Source organism: Podarcis vaucheri, assembly GCF_965113315.1.
Source record: "Podarcis vaucheri genome assembly, chromosome: 3".
Lineage (NCBI taxonomy): Eukaryota > Metazoa > Chordata > Lepidosauria > Squamata > Lacertidae > Podarcis > Podarcis vaucheri.
The window spans coordinates 77,640,130-77,657,632 of NC_138761.1; the positions used below are offsets into that span (position 1 = coordinate 77,640,130).

The following is a 17,503-nucleotide window of genomic DNA, read 5'->3' on the forward strand; positions in this document are numbered from 1 at the left end:
TACTGGGTTTCTTTTCTGTGAACAGTGGGATCTGAGAATGGTCAAGAAGCCATTGAAAGTGGTGCTGTTTTCCTTTTTAAAACATTTCACACAAAGGAGTGTGTTGGTCATGAGGAAACGAAAGCCATCAAGCAGATGTTTGGGCCCTTTCCCTCATCCTCTGCGACAGAAGCCTGCGAAGCCACCTATCGGATTGCTTCTCATTTCACAGAAGATCAGCTAGCTGGCCTTCTGCAGATGACAGAAGACAAAAATGATGACAGGAAACTGTGTTTTGGTAAAAACATTGCGTTTTCCTTTGACATGTATGATTTGGATCACTTTGAAGAACTGCCACTAAACGGGGAAATGGATGAACAGAAAGGTATTAGCTTGGACTTTAAGAAATTTCTAAATAATCATTTGGAACGTTTCCCAAATGGCTATGATGAAAGCTCTGGCATGAAGTCATTGGACAAAGTGGATGATTCTTTTCTGTGGTGTGAGGTTGGAAAGTACCTGAGTGAATCACTAAAAGAAACCCCTGGAGTCCCAACAACGGAGGATCTTTGCTGCACTTTGTATGAGATGCTAGCTTCGCATAAAAGTGGCGATGAGCTTCAGAATGAGGTACGGTATGCATAATGTTTTCGTTATTACCTTAAGTGTCAGTGGCTTGGAACCAGAGCGTGCTTAAGTAGTGCCCCCTCATGCTACCGCTGCATCTGTTCTCCCCATCCCCATATGCCTGGCCCGATGCTCAGGAAATCCTTGGGAATGGCCTGAGGTGGGAGAGTCAGAGAAAACAATATGGAAACAGCTTGCTGCTTCTTGAAGCCACTCCTTTGTAAAGTGGTCTGAGAATAATCCCGGGGGTAATTTTCTGCTGACTTGCTGTGAAGTGGCAGTACTTCAGCTTCTTACAATAGCTGTAATGGGGAAATATATGAAACGGGGGTTTACTGTGTTTTGAGAAAAATTGCATTTCAAACCAACACCTAGAAACTGGGTTTTGTGTGCTGTTTCCCTTTTGATTCTTTTGTAAAGAACAGGATGCCTCATGAGAGATAGTAGGGAAATAGAGAACAGAAAAGCCGGCTGGATCAGGCCAGTGGTCCATCTCATCAAGCCCCCTGTTCTCACAGTGGCCAACCAGATGCCTATGGGAAGCTCACAGGCAAGACTTGAGTGAAAACCCTCCTGTGGTTTCCAAGAGAGAGAGCCAGTGTGGTGTAGTGGTTAAGAGCAATAGACTCGTAATCTGGTGAACCGGGTTGGTGTCTCCGCTCCTCCACATGCAGCTGCTGGGTGACCTTGGGCTAGTCACACTTCTCTGAAGTCTCTCAGCCCCACTCACCTCACAGAGTGTTGTGGGGGAGGAAGGGAAAGGAGAATGTTAGCCGCTTTGAGACTCCTTCGGGTAGTGATAAAGCGGGATATCAAATCCACACTCTTCAGGAAGCCTACTGCCTCCAACAATGGAAGCAAAGCATAGTCATTGGGAAGAAGCCACTGGTCGCCTTGTGCTGCATAAATTTTTCCAATTCTCTTTTAAAGCCACCCAATTGGTGGCCATCACGGCCTCCCGTGAGAGCGAGTTCCACTTCCAGCTTCATTGGATGGCCACAAGTTCTAGAGGGAGAAGGTTTCTCTCTCCACTTTCTGCATGCCGTGCGTTATTTTATACATTTCTGTCATGCTGCCTCTTACTCACCTTTTCTATAAACTAAAAAGTCCCCAATGCTGTAGCCTTTCCACACAGGGGTGTTGCTCTGTCCCATTGATCATTTCAGCTGCCCTTTTCTGAACCTTTCCCAGCTCTGCAATACGCTTTCAGATCAGAACTGTACACAGTATTCCAACTGCAGTTGCACCATAGTTTCGTAGAATGGCATTATAATATTGGCAGTTTTATTCTTGGTTGCTTTCCTAATGGTCCTTAGCATGGAATTTGCCTTTTACACAGCTACAGCGCATTGGGTTGACAGCTTCATTGAGCTGTCCACTATGACCCCAAGGTCTTGTTGCTTGTCTGTGACTGCCCTTCAGACCCCAAAACATATAGGTGACTCCCTTGTCATTCAAGGGTCCAGACCACCTCTCTAGAGTCTAGACCAGGCTTCCTCAACCTCAGCCCTCCAGATGTTTTAAGACTACAATTCCCATCATCCCTAACCACTGGTTCTGCTAGCTAGGAATCATGGGAGTTGTAGGCCAAAAAACATCTGGAGGGCCGAGGTTGAGGAATCCTGGTCTAGACAATCTTTTGCTACTAATGTATTTAATTGCTTTGTTTTGTCAGTGGTCTTTATGTTTTTAGGAATGTGCCGTCTGATTTCAAATGCACTTTCCTAAACCCTCTAGGACCTTGAGGGTGACATATGTGGTTTGGGGATGTGTAGTTTGAATTGGAGTCTCCCACCATTCTGTTACCGTACTTCCTTTCATTGAATTGGTTCCTTTCCAAATTACAGGCATGTTACCATAGCTCCCTCTGCTGGAACTCGTTAACATACTGGTAAAAGAATTCCATTCAAAAATAAAAAACTTCTTTCAAATCTTTATTTCCTTCTGTATCTGCTCTTGGTACCAGACTACAGTGGTACCTCGGATTAACTATTTAATTCATTCCAGAGGTCCGTACTTAACCTGAAACTGTTCTTAACCTGAAGCACCACTTTAGCTAATGGGGCTTCCTGCTGCTGCCACGCCACCAGAGCACGATTTCTGTTCTCATCCTGAAGCAAAATTCTTAACCTGAAGCACTATTTCTGGGTTAGCAGAGTCTGTAACCTGAAGCGTATGTAACCTGAAGCATATGTAACCCGAGGTACCACTGTACTTGTAATATGCATGTTGCTTGTAGTGTTGTCCTGTGAGGGTGTGTTTGTGTCCCAAACTGCAGTCAAAGAGATTGCCACAATGTGTCTCGGAACACTTATGGCAGGGTGAGGAGCTTAAAAACCCTTTCCCCTGTGTTTTTCTTTCTTCAATTGCTGAAAATCACCCCGACATTCCCCCCTCCCTCTGGTCCGGTTGCTTTTTGCTAAATCAGTTTATGGAATAACATTGTGGGGGGGGGGTGTTTTCAAAGTCCCCAGGGAAAGATTACATATGATTTGGTGCTGCATGTAACTTGGCGCTCACTTTTTCCTTGTAAGAAGAAATCATGTTGAATAGCTTTTCACACGTGAAGGGGCTCCTCTCATCTTTTCTGTTCATTCTTAGTGGATCCCATCTTATTTGCTGCTGCTGCTGCTTCAAGATGCATTATAACTCCTCCAGCAGGCTAGCTAATGCGGCACCTCCAGATGTTATTGGAGAATAAATCCACCATCCCTAACCATTAGCCATGCTAGCTAGGACTGATTAGAGTTGGAACGCAGCCACATTTGGAGGGCACCATGTTGGCTATCTCTGCTTTACAGTGTGACTGACCTTCTGGGAATCCTCCACTAGCTACCCATTCTTGACAGTATTAAGCACAAACAGCTTTTAAGCCCTTTCTTGGCTTTTGCTATCTTTCCTGTTGTGTTGATATCCAGTAGAGTTTCCAAGTACTTGCTTACTTTAAGTGGCTGAAAACACCTTCATATTTTGCCCTCATGCTGGGAGACAGCACGCTGCCAGAACTTCCCTTACTGTGATGGCATCCATACATAAGCTGGGGTTGTCTCTTTCACTGTTGAATGTTGTATAATTGTTTCCTCTCGATTTAATTTCTGTATCCTGCTGTTTCTACAACATTTGTTTGGTTTGCCAAGTTGAGCTTACAAATACTATAAACAGAAAACATCCTCGTTTTGTATCTGTATTTTGCCTAGGACAATGGAACTTTGTACCACCACAGTAGATATAGTATAAACAATCATGGCTTCTGTCCTGCCCAAAATTGAGTATACTAATTTTTCACTGAAATTATTGAGATATAAGAGCATTAGTTTTATTTATTTATTTAGCTTTATATATCTGGAAACTTTTGGGTCACATGTCTTTTTAGTATGCCAGAATCTCATTTGTTACTGAAATTAACCAGAGAAATTTGCACCATCAGCTAACAACGATTGTATATAAACATGGTGACCTTTGTGCAACACGATTTTGGTACCTAGCCTTTTTCGTAAAATTGTCTAGGTTGGGTTATATCTGGCTAACTCAGAAATAGACATGCAGAAATCAGTGGACAAGTTAAGTTTGTTTGTTTTAGTGGGTCTATGCAGAGCATGATTTGGTTCAAATTGAATTTTGAATAAATGCACAATTAATTGTTACTGTTTTGAATATTATTGTGCTATTGTCTTTCTTGGTGGGTCATGCAAACTGCTAATTTGAGTAATGCTTTTTATTGAGTAGGGTAGAGAGCGCTTGGGATGAGTTTATGCAGGGGTGGGCAACCTAAGGCCCATGGGAGTCATTTAAGCAGCCCATGAGCTGCCCCAGAACCAAGACGCCCGCTTGGTGCGCTAAACCGGTGTAGTGTGGCACTGGGACTCTCTTCCGTGGTGTCGGAAATTGCGTCTGCGCATGCACAGACGATGAAAATTGTGTCTGCGCAGACACTGATGCCGGAAATCGTGTCTGCACAGACACTGGAAATTGCGGGCGCATGCGCTCACAATCCAGCCCACAGAGGGATCTCCACTGCAGTTAACTGGTCCAGGCAAGGTAAACCTTGCTGACCCCTGAGTTTATGGGACTCATGGGGGAGGGTGTCCAAAAAAAGTTTGGGAACTGGTGCTCCAGCTGCTACGGTTGAATGTAACTAATGTCTACTTTAAAAATAGTGGGCTGTATCTACATGTGATTTCTCCGTTTTTGTTTATTGGTGCCTCTCTTAATAGTTTCAGGTACTTTTATTATTAGATTTTTTTCCCCTTTGAAGTGTTTGAGCTGCTTTGCAGTTCTTTGCCATTTTAAGCTTAATGTGCATGTGCAGAGAAAGTGTGTTTCACGGGCACAGATTTTTGTCAGACATATTTTTCACAGACCTAAAGGTTTAAACCCAAATGAGATCTATGGGCTGTTTTGTATATGGAGCACTAAAGGGAATAAATTGAATTCTTTTAAGTTTCCTTGCCTTGTTGCGATAAATTACTCTGTTTTTCAGATAAACTGAAGAACCAGAACATCTTCATGGATAAATATCTTCTGAATTACTGCCTAAATAGTGTACTGATTTTACTACAGATAGATTTATTTGCTGGGGTGGGACTTTTTGGGGATGGGGGAAGAATGTTCATTCAAGATGTGTTGCTGATAATTGGATATAGTGTGTTGGCATAGAGAGTATCACATTGCTGTTTACAAGAACTTTGTTAGGCCACTTTCTTTTCCTGTTGCAGATGGGATGAATCGTGGTCCATTGAATAGATGTGATAAGAAGATTCTTAAGAGATTCATGCTTAATAAAGATTCATGCTTTATTGGGGGTATTCTCTACTAATCTCATTAAGTTGATGAGTTCTTAATTGGAACTGTGGTTTGGATTGAGAACATGTTAGTCATGCTTGGTCATGACTCACTTATTTTGCAGCCAACTCAATCTGTTTCAAGAGTTTTAAATGCTTTTGTTTTCTTTTTTGTGTTCTTTCATCACACCATCGAGGATAGGGAAGATTGAAAACTCAAATAAATACAGATTTACGGCAATGATATCTACATAATGTTTGTTTTTTAAAAAAAGAAAAGCACAGGGCAAAAGCCTCATAGTAATTTATAGTCCTGTTAAAGGTAGCTGGGACGCGGGTGGTGCTGTGGGTTAAACCACAGAACCTAGGGCTTGCTGATCAGAAGGTCGGCGGTTCGAATCCCCGCAATGGGGTGAGCTCCCGTTGCTCGGTCCCAGCTCCTGACAACCTAGCAGTTCGAAAGCACATCAAAGTGCAAGTAGATGAATAGCTACCACTCCGGCGGGAAGGTAAACGGCGTTTCCGTGCACTGCTCTGGTTCTCCAGAAGCGGCTTAGTCATGCTGGCTACATGACCCGGAAGCTGTATGCCGGCTCCCTCGGCCCATAAAGCGAGATGAGCATCGCAACCCCAGAGTCGTCCGCGACTGGACCTAATGGTCAGGGGTCCCTTTACCTTTACCTTTAACCTGTCTTTAGATTTCATAGGGTAATCTTTCATTGACTTAGGAGTGGACTCTGGGAGCAAACTCAAGTACAAGAATGCTAATGAGGACATTCTCAGTAAGTAACAATAGCTAAAAAGTCATGCCACCGTACAGTAAAGATGGGATGCTAATGAATGCCTAGGTGTAGATAGAAATATATTGTGTATTTTACTGCATGGCTACAAAGAGATCATGTCCATCTGTAGAATCTAGTGTGGTTGTGGCAATGTTTGTTGCCAGTTGGCTAATTTAGGTGGAGAATTATGGAGCTACTTCCAAATGTTTTGGACTACCACTGTCATTTGCTGATGGTGGTGCAAAACACCTTGAGGCCACCAGGCTTGAGCTAGATCTTCTATAGGGAAGTTTGTGTATTAACAGATTCTCCATATTACATACCCTTCTTCTGAGACTGATGGGGCCAAGTTCCAGACTTAACAGCCCAATGGGCCTTTAAAGATGTCTCCTTGCCTTTTCATTTTAGGAAGAGATCACACATTTGAATTTGATTACCCCTGAGAGCTAGCAGGCAAGGCCAGGAGGAAGTGTAGGTTGGAGTCTGTTGCAGGAGGAAGGGGGTTCATAAAGAGCACAGAGAGATGGGCAAAACTCATTTCAGTGCTCCATGGCTGTTTTTCACTTTAATCTACTTTTAATCTGCTTTACAATTTACATTTAGCATTCTAAGCTTCTGGAATTAGGGTTAATGTAGATCAACATCATCAAGTAAAGAAATGTATTCTGGTAGGAATGTATCATTTATTTACATTACATAGAATGCAAATTGTTTTAATACATGCCTATGTACAGTGTTTTTTTCTAATATCAGAAAAATGTATGAAAATCTAGCATGCGCTGTTGTTTATAACAGTGGGGAAATTGGGTTTTAATTGTCCCAGAGCAGATGCTTCCAAATCTTACTCTGCAGCCCACCTCTGCTCCCTGCTGGCAAGCTGCTCTCCAATAGCATCCAAAGCTTAGTTTCTAGATATTAGCTGGTGCCCTTTCTCTCCCTCTAGATGAATCAACATGCAATGTTCCCAAATGCCTTCCAGCTGCTGCCTTTCTTCCTAGTTGAAACAGAACCAAAGGTTTACTTGGAGCATTCGTATTGCAGCTGCTTTTTGTCCTACCATGAGCAAAGCTTCTGATCCACTATATAATCAATTGGTTTCTTCTGAAATGGTGGTGGTGACATTTATAACAAAACTGACACTAAAATTAGGGTCTTGAAAAATGACATTTTTTTGCAAAGATAAGTAGAAGATTTTTTAAAGTTTATAACCTATATCTGTAAGTCACCAAAAGTTAATATTAATAGCAAAACTGAGTTTTGTTTTGTTTTTTGTGGAGGAAAAAGTATCTATTAATAATCTGTGCAATGAAGGCTATGCTTCGTTTTATCCATTTTACTTCAGTTTTGGTGCACATGCACTGTTGAACTGGAGTGTGTTGATATCAGTAACAACATCGTCATCGTCGTTTAGTCGTTTAGTCGTGTCCGACTCTTCATGACCCCATGGACCAGAGCACACCAGGCACTCCTGTCTTCCATTGCCTCCCGCAGTTTGGTCAAACTCATGCTGGTAGCTTCGAGAACACTTTCCAACCATCTTGTCCTCTGTCGTCCCCTTCTCCTTGTGCCCTCCATCTTTCCCAACATCAGGGCCTTTTCCAGGGAGTCTTCTCTTCTCATGAGGTGGCCAAAGTATTGGAGCTTCAGCTTCAGGATCTGTCCCTCCAGTGAGCATTTAGGGCTGATTTCCTTAAGAATGGATAGGTTTGATCTTCTTGCAGTCCACGGGACTCTCAAGAGTCTCCTCCAGCACCATAATTCAAAAGCATCAATTATTCGGCGATCAGACTTCTTTATGGTCCAGCTCTCATTTCCATACATCATTACTGGAAAAACCATAGCTTTAACTATACGGACCTTTGTTGGCAAGGTGATGTCTCTGCTTTTTAAGGTGCTGTCTAGGTTTGTCATTGCTTTTCTCCCAAGAAGCAGGCGTCTTTTAATTTCGTGGCTGCTGTCACCATCTGCAGTGATCATGGAGCCCAAGAAAGTAAAATCTCTCACTGCCTCCATTTCTTCCCCTTCTATTTGCTAGGAGTGGCCATGATCTTTATTTTTTGATGTTGAGCTTCAGACCATATTTTGCGCTCTCCTCTTTTACCCTCATGAAAAGGTTCTTTAATTCCTCCTCACTTTAATTCCTCCTCACAGTAACAACATAGTTCAACATAATCACAATCCTTCAGAAAGCTACTCTCGACTTCAGTTTCATTGTTGACTTGTGTGGACCGAAAAGAAGTAGAGCTTTCCCCCTCAGACATGAAGTGTCTCCTTTTGGTATTTTCATTCATTTGTTGAAGATGCATGGGAGATCTAATGGGGTGGTCCTTAATGGTTTTAATAGTTCACTGTTGGAAAGTGTCACAAGTACAGCTATGGTATGTTATATCTGCTGGCAAAGTTGACAGGGGTCCACACATCTCACATGTCTAAGGAGCATGTGATCATCTTGCGGTTCAAACAACCTTACACAAACAGGTTGGAATTGGCAGTGTAGGATGCCGACATGTGTCATGTAATCTTAAAGCTTCTAGTAGGACATACCTTTTACAGTTGCTATGTTTACAAGTTCAGTCGTGCGTAGAAATCCTTTGGCACATATGACTGAGTCTGGAAATGCAGCACTTATTCTGGACCCTGTTTTGTGTTGTCTTCCTCATGTAGCATCCCACCACACCTTCCCATCTCACATGTGGCCATATAAGACCTATATCAACTGGCAGATCTCCACACGTTACTTAGTAGCAAATGGGGTTGGGAATTTTAGTCTTTTAGTGCTTTGCTAGAACTGATGAAAATGGATGCAGATACAGTGGCTGAGATCCAAAGATCTGCTTTAGGTACACTTCTCCTTGTCTCCCCCCCCCCAAGCAGGCTTTCCTGCCATATGATGAGAAGCTGCTTTTTAAAGCCCCCAGGGTCTCAAAAGTGGCTTGCTGGTTGCTGTTTGAAAAATAAAAGCTCAAAGATTTTTTTGAGCATGCTGTGCTTTGGATCCTGATATATTTTCTTATATAAAATACAGTTGCTCTAGATGAGGGATAGCCAATGTAGCACCCTCCAGATGTTACATTTGGCGCTTGACCACGCTGGCTAGGGCAGATGGAAGCTGGAAGTCTGAATAGCATATGGCGGCTGCTGAATTGGCTTTTCCTGATCTAGACATCTGCCTATGGCCAGTAAGGTGATTTTCATATGCCATGGAAGGAATAATATCCAATGGTGTTCAGTGTACAGGCGATGCAGTATAAAGCAACAATTTCTCTTGATCGGAAAATGATTCTAAACTTATCAAAATAGTGCCATGGTACTATTAATAATTACAGCTTTACTGGGAGGGTTGCTTCATTTTGAAATGTGTAGTTCACGAGATTACTGTGATTCACTGGAGTTTTGATAGTGGAGTATCACAGCTTAACAATCTTAATTAATGTTAATCATACATTTTCTGACATGTTGCACAAAGGATTTCCATGCCTATTTGTGTGAAAGGAGTGAAGGCTGTGGCAAATTTGCAGTATTGGAACAATCACTTCATTTGTGAAAGCCTGATCCATATGTGTCCTTTTATGTATGAAAAGGCAGTGTCAGTAATGGAAAAGGTAAAGGAAACCTTTATGTTTCCTTTTTTAGGTGTAAATTTAATGTATTAAGTATGAATGTGCCAAATGTATATGTTTGGCAACCCTCAGCTTATAAGTAGAATCTGTAAGTAGAATCATAAAATTGTAGAGTTGGAAGGGACCACGAGGATAATGTAGTTCAACTCACTGCCGTGAGTTGGGTTCAAACCTACAATCCTGGGATAGAGTCTCGTGCTCTACTTCCCTCAGATCAGTTGACTTGTTACCAGGGATCAGTTACCACTACTTCCGTATGAATAGCCTGATTTAACTGAGAGGGGTTGTTGGCTGACCCTATGGGACATGTGCATGGTCTTGGGGGGGGGGGACATTTCCTAGTAGTCTCCAGGCATTTTGTAATGTTTTATGTGGAAGTTGGTGTGCTATATCTGGACATCACAACCACCCTCTTCAAAGGTCTGCTTCCATTTGCTAGTGGAATTTCCATTCTACAAAGACCCCTGCTCTGCTTGTTGAGTGCTCCTGTGGTCAGAAAAGGGAGGTGATTTCCACTGGTTTCCTCCCTACCTTCCCCCTGTTCCACCTTCTACAGCTTTCTGGAGGTTTTGTCAATCCTCAGAACATGTGGGGTGGTGGGATTGGTGAAAAATTACCCACTCTTTACCTGCAGGAATGTATAGTAAATGGGGTTCAACTCTGACTCGTCTTATGCTTTTAGCTATACTGGAAAGCTGTGTGTGTGTGTGTGTGTGTGTGTGTGTGTGTGTGCTGCTCATTAAGTCTGGATTACCATTTATACATTACAGATCAACTGTTCTGCCAACAAAACTGATATTGTGTCAAGAAAGTCTCTTTTTTTTTAATGCCTTGATTGATCTGGACTCATCTCCCAGCACTAATCAGAAAACTAGTGTGAACTTGGGCTTCCATGTGTGAATCATCTTTTGGATAGGATTCTGCATAATATCCCTTGTAAGCAGTCAGTTTTGTCAGTGCTGAGAGCAGCCGCCATCTGCATGCTTGCTGCTTGATAGCGTGTTGAATCTATTTGTGTAAACGGACAGAAACTTTCACTCCTGAAAATCAGCTCTTGGGGGGCATCCTTCAACGTAGCCATGGAAGTATCCTCCACACACAGCAGCAACATATGTGATAATGGGTCGTGGGAGCTCCACATGTTCTTAGCATTCTTGATCACAGCTTAGTGCCTGGAAGTTGTGAACAAGTACAATTCTGTAATGTATATTTCATCCAATAATTGATAATACTAAGACAATGGCTTTTCCTTCCATAGTTGTTTGAGCTGCTAGGACCTGAGGGATTTGAACTCATAGAGAAACTCCTGCAGAACAGATCAACAATTGTGGAGAGATCTTTCTCGGGACCAAATGATTATAAGCTGCAGGCTCTGCAAGGTAAAGTAATAGCACACAGGGTTTTTACTAGTTGCATGGCTTAATCCTTGGTTCAAAACTTAGCAACACCACTCACACAGGGGAAAGAGGTGGTCATGGGTATGGATGGCAGACATCCAAAAATAACTTATTTTACTGTGTATTTTTTAAAAAACAACAACGCATTTTCTAATTTGAAAAGCTGAATACAATAACTTGAGATTACAAATTTATTCTTCAATTTTTCCCCTTTTCCAAGTTCATAGTTTTAGTAATTTTTTAAAAAAAAACTTGTCTGAAGGTCAGCAATTATTAGTGGGTTTGCTGTAACTCCACAGTTAAGGGTATATAGTTTCACAGTGAGGGAGAGTACACACAATCACATCTCAGCTTAATAGATTGAAACATGATGAAAACTCTTCTTCCCTTGCATGAGCCTGAAAACTAGAAAGTCTTCCTGTAACTATAGATTTAATAGTTTGAAAGAAATAGAGAAACTATTATTGGCAAGCTTTGGAATGGGCTATTGGGAACTGACTTTGAGGGGGAAAGGTGGGGTATAAAGAAATATACAACAACAACAACAACAACAACAACAACAACAACAACAACAAACCAAGATATTAAACCATGGTTGTCTTAATTTCCTAGTTTATTCTGAAGCTATTAATCATAGTTTCCTAGTTTTGATTAAACTAGGAATAGGAAGCCTTGCTGATTGGTTTGATGACTCCTGTAAATGAAGGAGTGAAGGGGCTGTGTATGCAGCCAAAAGGCTTGTTCTTATCTCAGTTTATTAAGCTCAGATTCAATCATTCAAATGAGGTTGAATGTGTTATAGAAAACAAGCTGGTTATACTGTATCCACTTCCTTCCTTACCCCAATGCTAATTATTTCCCAGTATGGGAGGTGAACCGAATGTTTCAGAATGTGTCAAGTAACCTAACAATATTTTGGAAATCTAAAAGCATTCTCAAAAGAAAGTCCCCCCCCAACTTTTAAAAATAATGTTCCAGGCTACTTAGACATTTAATAACTTTGCTAAAAACTCACATAGCAGACAGCATGATGCTACAAATAGCTGTACCCTTTTCCATGTTGCAGAACAGTGCAGGAAGCTTGCTGGAGAAAACACTAAGCCCAACTATGGCTGTCAAGTAACAATTCAGTCTGAACAAGAGAAGCAGTTAATGAAACTATGTCGTCGTGAAGAAAAGCGGAATGCCCGGCGAGAAAAACGTACTGGGGAGGATGGAGACGTTTTTGTCGATGGAGGAATGTGCTTTGATCCCAAAGAGCTCCGCAGTCAAAGGTAATAAATGCCATCAGTGGAAAAATGCTGTTCTTGTTAACTTTTAATGTATAGTAAGCATTTGTTCTCTCATAGTGCATCTTTAGGGATTAGATAGACCTGACCTTCAGGGCATGTTTTATTACAACTACAGATTATTTTTGGTATGAAACAAAAGAGCAGTGATCTGCCTAATTACATTCTCCACAGTCTAACCCACACAGGTTAGAGGTAAAGATGCAAAAGGCACCCTATCATATTTGGGTACTGTCCATTTAGTTTAAAACATATAAGGTCTCTATTCATTGTATTAAAACCATCGGTCTCATCATTAGATCAGTCCTTTTCACATTGCCATTGTATTATGGATGGGGAGTGGGGCGTGCAGAAAGCTTGATAACAACATTTGTTTATTTCTAAAATAGGATGTATTTAGACAGGTACATTACTGGAAGCAGAGTGGTAATAAAGAGTGGATGATCCCTTCCAATAGTAAAGACTTTGCATCAATGCAGAAAGGAATGGGAGATGGAATGGCCCTTGCTTTGCCCCTATATTTGTTAGAACCATCCCATTTTAGGGCTCGCACCACTGTGCTGCTGGGGGATATCTCTGGTGGCAGAGGACTGTCCTTGGCCACTAACTCTTGCTTGCTGGCGAGAGATGCTAGCTGGCTGTCAGAACACAGCTGCACTCTCTTCCTTGTTTAAATCACCTGAGCTTCCCTCCAGTCCAGCTGTGAGTGGAACAGCGGTTACCCTTGCCAGCTCCTTTTTCTTTGTTGAAGGAAGAACCTCCTCCCCTCTTTAAAAGATATTGCCAGGCTTCCTACATATGCCAGAAAGCAAGTGGGGCATGTCCTTTAATGGGCAGACTGCGTCCTTTACTCTGTACAAGTGGAGAATATAAAGTGTACGAGAAAGATGTAATATTTTAGCTTAGATGCTATATGAGTGATAGGACTCCATCTTTCTCCACCGTAAAATTTTATTGTCAATCTTCTTCTCCCATCTATAAAAGCTGCTCAGTGTATGAATTGGCCCAAGTTTCTTGCAGTCCTCCTGACTGGCTTTTTTGTGATTTGTCATGGTCAACATTAAAAAAAAAATGTTCTTGGGAACTGTTGCACCTTCGTCTGGTATACCAGGAGTGAACCACCAATTGGCATGGAATGCTGGCAGACGGGGGGGGGGGCAGGAACAAAAAACAAGAGGGGAAATGGAATGGTGTATCCTGCAGGAGGGCATGAATAGCTGCTAGTCCTACCTGCTGTAACGTTTTGTTTCGGGTCGCACTTGTTCTCTTTCGAATATTTATTTTGAAGCTGAATTTGCTTGGTGGGAGGAAGGTTCCATGTGAATTCGCCTAAGCAGTCAGCTTTGGGTGTTAGTCTCCTTTGTAGAAAGCTGAATTTAATTGAAACTTCAGGCTGTATACCTACTTAAAAAGAAAAAGAAAAGATGGAAAACCAGTAGATAATTAAAAAAAACACTCCCAAACAGGCTGTGAAAAGTTATTCTATATTGATATGTTTATTGAATTAAAAAGCAACTGAGAGTAATTTCATAGTTCCTGTGTGTTTCAATAGGAGGTTCATTCATTTTATAACACAGGTTTGCTCAAGTAAAAGGTGTTTCTAACAACTGTAATATACGTAAATGTTTTGCTGAGTTTGCATAATATAACCTCTTGGTTATAATGTGGTTTATTTTGTGATTACAGAGAACAAGCGCTTTTGAATGCCCGCACAGTGCCAGTGCTGGGCAGACAGCGAGACACAGAATTTGAAAAAATTCATTACCCTCACGTTTACGACTCTCAAGCTGAAGCTAGGAGAACCTCAGCATTTATTGGAGGATCAAAGGTATGCTTTGGGTGTTTGTTTCTAAATTCTGCATTTGAGGGAGTGTGAAACTTGTTTAAAACCATTTGTACATTAAAAAGAAACACATTTTCTGCTCAAAGGAGGCAATAATTTGTCTTCACGTTGATTTAATAATATTTTCCCCTACTCAGTGAACACTTGCATGTTTGGTAATCTTGGTGACAGCCAGAAGTCACTTATTCCAGAGAGATCCTGCTGAATTCATTGCCATTAGTTCCACTAAAGTGGTTTTGAGGTCTTGGCAGCCTCTGCCATACTCAGCTGTTTTTCTTGGAATATTGAAAGTGGAACAATCCTCTTAAGGACTATTGGTGGAATTATATATACAATGGACCACCCAGCAGTTAAAGACATTGCTACAAGCTTTCACATTATGGTTGTGAATTAAAGTTGCTCCTGAGTGGAGCTGGTTTTGGGGGCTCTCAGGTTACAGCATTTCAAGTCTTTCCCAGCTGAAATGGTGCACAATGCATTCGTCCTCCAAATCCAGCCTTTGGATTTAGAGCTCCATGTTAATTAGAAACAAGCGCTGTTCTCTACCTCCTAGCCATAGGTAAGAGATCGGGCAAGTGTCCCATGCTCACACTTTCTCTCCTTTGATTTCGCATGTGGTTTCATGCCATACCACCGGTGTTTCAATACAGGTGTGATTGGCTTTTAGGTAGAGTTTGAAAACACATCTGCAAATCTTGCTTAAAGGGTTGGTAGAGAAATTTTGTTGGCTGTGAAATTTTGTTGGCATTACAATGGGGGGCAGGGGGAAAGTTGTGGGGGGGGGAGAAGGATATGAGGGAGTGTGAAACCTACAGCATGCCTCCAAATGTGGTGAGAGAGAGAGAGAGAGAGAGAGAGAAGAGATAGAATACAAAACAGCTCAAGAGCACCCCAGCTGGATCAGATCAGTGGCCCATGTATCCCAGCATCCTGTTATCACAGTGGCAAACCAGATACCTCTGGGAAGCCCCTAAGCAGGATCTGAGCACAACAGTTCACTTTGCACATGCGAAATCCAGCAACTGACATTCAAAGGCGTAGAGCATCAGCCAGTGGTGATGGAACAAAACCATCATGGTTAGTAAGCAGTGGTAGCCTTTTCCTTCCCAAATTCCTCTTTCAGCACCATCTAAGAGAAGATACTATGAAACAGGACTTGCAGGTGATCTAGGACTTTGTGCTTTGAAATGGACTTTTCTGTAAATAAATAAGCCCGTGGCAATATTTTTAAAGTAGTGGTCAGTTTAATGAAAAATGCTTACTGAGTCTGTACCTTTGCCTTTGCGGCACAGAACATGTCCACCAGTAGCTTGAATTAAGTAATATGAAATTTTTGTAGTTCAAGCTCTTTTCCTAACAGAATTAATAAATCTGGTTAGCTTAACTGGTCACTACCACCGAAAATGCAAGCGTTTAAAGCATGTATTGCAACCGCTTTGAAGGTGTGTGCTTTTTTATAATTAAGCGGTATATACATTTCATGAAATAAACAGCAAGAAACAAAATACCTTGCGGATGCACATTTTTTGTAATCATCAGTATGACTTTCCCCAAACCACTTACTCAATTTCTGGGCTGCTTACACATTTTTTACCACTTGGAAAGTTACTTCACTTTGTATTTCTACTGTCTAAGAGGATATCTTTAATCAAGATTAAATCAAATTACAAGCAGAAGCCTTTCTCTGGAGTTAATATAATTGAAACAATGAAATAAATAACAGCATACAGATTCAATTTTACCATGATTTCCATAAAGATTTAATTGATGTTCTATATAGATTTTTGATCTCTCTCTTTCCTCTAGAAGGCTTACTTTGAAACCTTCATGTAAAACTGGGTTGTTGTTGTTTATTTGGAAAACCCCCAAATAATCCCCTAAAGTTCACTAAAATGTGTAGTGGAGGTGGGACTGATTTTCCCCCATGGAATTCCAGGAACTTGTTTTGCTAAGTTTTTGCTACTTTGTGCTTTTTGATGCTAGCTGTGTTATTTCTGGACTCAGTTCAAACTGATTTTTACCTGTTTGTGGAGGGTTTTCAAAACATTATTTATTCAGCTAATTATTTTTAAGTTGTTTTCCCCCTTTCTTTTCTCCTGCTTAATTTTCACAGATGCTTCTGCCAGAAGGTATTGAGAGAGAAAATAACAAAATGTATGAAGAAGTAAAGATCCCTCACACCGAACCGATGCCTATTGGTTTGGAGGAAAAACCAGTTTACATTAACGATTTGGATGAGGTGAGGAAAACTTAACTTTTGTGGTGTGCTATGGAACATGTATACAAACTTTTGTTCCATTGTATCAGTATTGAATCAGGCGTGTTTGAAAGAAAAAGATAAATTCAGTTTTTGTGTGTGGTTTAATATTGATATCGGGTTGGATCAAGGATTGTTTTGGATAAGCTGCACGTCACTGAGCACCCCCACCCCATTCCACCCCCTTTCCCCATCCCACCCCACCCCACATCTCTCACTGTCAGCACTCAACAGTGGATTTTTGCAGGCACAGAAGGTTGCAGTGCGGACGAAAGGGCAAGAAGGCCCCATTGTGCAAGCCAAGCTTTCTTTGAACTTCTCTGGATTCAAGCCATAGTGTTCTCACATGTTCTAACACTTTACAGCATGGCATAAGTAGAAAGAAGACAAATGCTTGCATTTATTGGGTGGGGTGGAAAAGGCGGTAGAAGATCAAATCCAAGATCACTCTGGTCAGTGACCGAAATAAATCAATTCATTCATTCATTCAAGATGGAAGAAACAGGAAGAGAATATAGTAATTATTTATAGACCGTAATTTTGTTATCTTTAGTTGAAAACTTCATAATGTAATCTGCCTTAACCCTCTGTCAATACATAATCTTTAATCAGTCTGGATGCAGGTATCTGTGTATCAAATGCATGTTACAAAAACCAGAAAATTAAATTATTTCAAGGGTAGGTAATAAGCATGACATAATGTACAAGTTAAAGAATTATGTCTTCATTGAGAATTTTCTTTTTTCTAGCAATACACCATAGTTGCAAATAAGAAATTGGGGCTGGCAATACCCCACAATGTAAAGTATAAACTACAAAACATACATAAAATAGTTATGATGAAAAAGGCTGGTTTTTCACAAGGAGGTTTTAACTGGGGGTGGGGGCACAGAGATCTAATTTTGCTTGTAAAAAGGCTTTGTAAACC

At 41.2% G+C, this 17,503-nt stretch overlaps 1 protein-coding gene across 1 annotated transcript in view; it reads left to right on the forward strand.

Moving 5' to 3' along the window:
• ASCC3 (activating signal cointegrator 1 complex subunit 3) overlaps positions 1 to 17,503 on the forward strand; it is a 216,758-nt gene that overhangs the window by 11,652 nt on the left and 187,603 nt on the right. Inside the window, exons 4-8 of the mRNA XM_082216596.1 lie at positions 26 to 609; positions 11,048 to 11,168; positions 12,253 to 12,460; positions 14,162 to 14,303; positions 16,432 to 16,557. Coding sequence (XP_082072722.1) covers positions 26 to 609; positions 11,048 to 11,168; positions 12,253 to 12,460; positions 14,162 to 14,303; positions 16,432 to 16,557 — 1,181 coding nt within the window. The remainder of the gene's footprint in view (positions 1 to 25; positions 610 to 11,047; positions 11,169 to 12,252; positions 12,461 to 14,161; positions 14,304 to 16,431; positions 16,558 to 17,503) is intronic.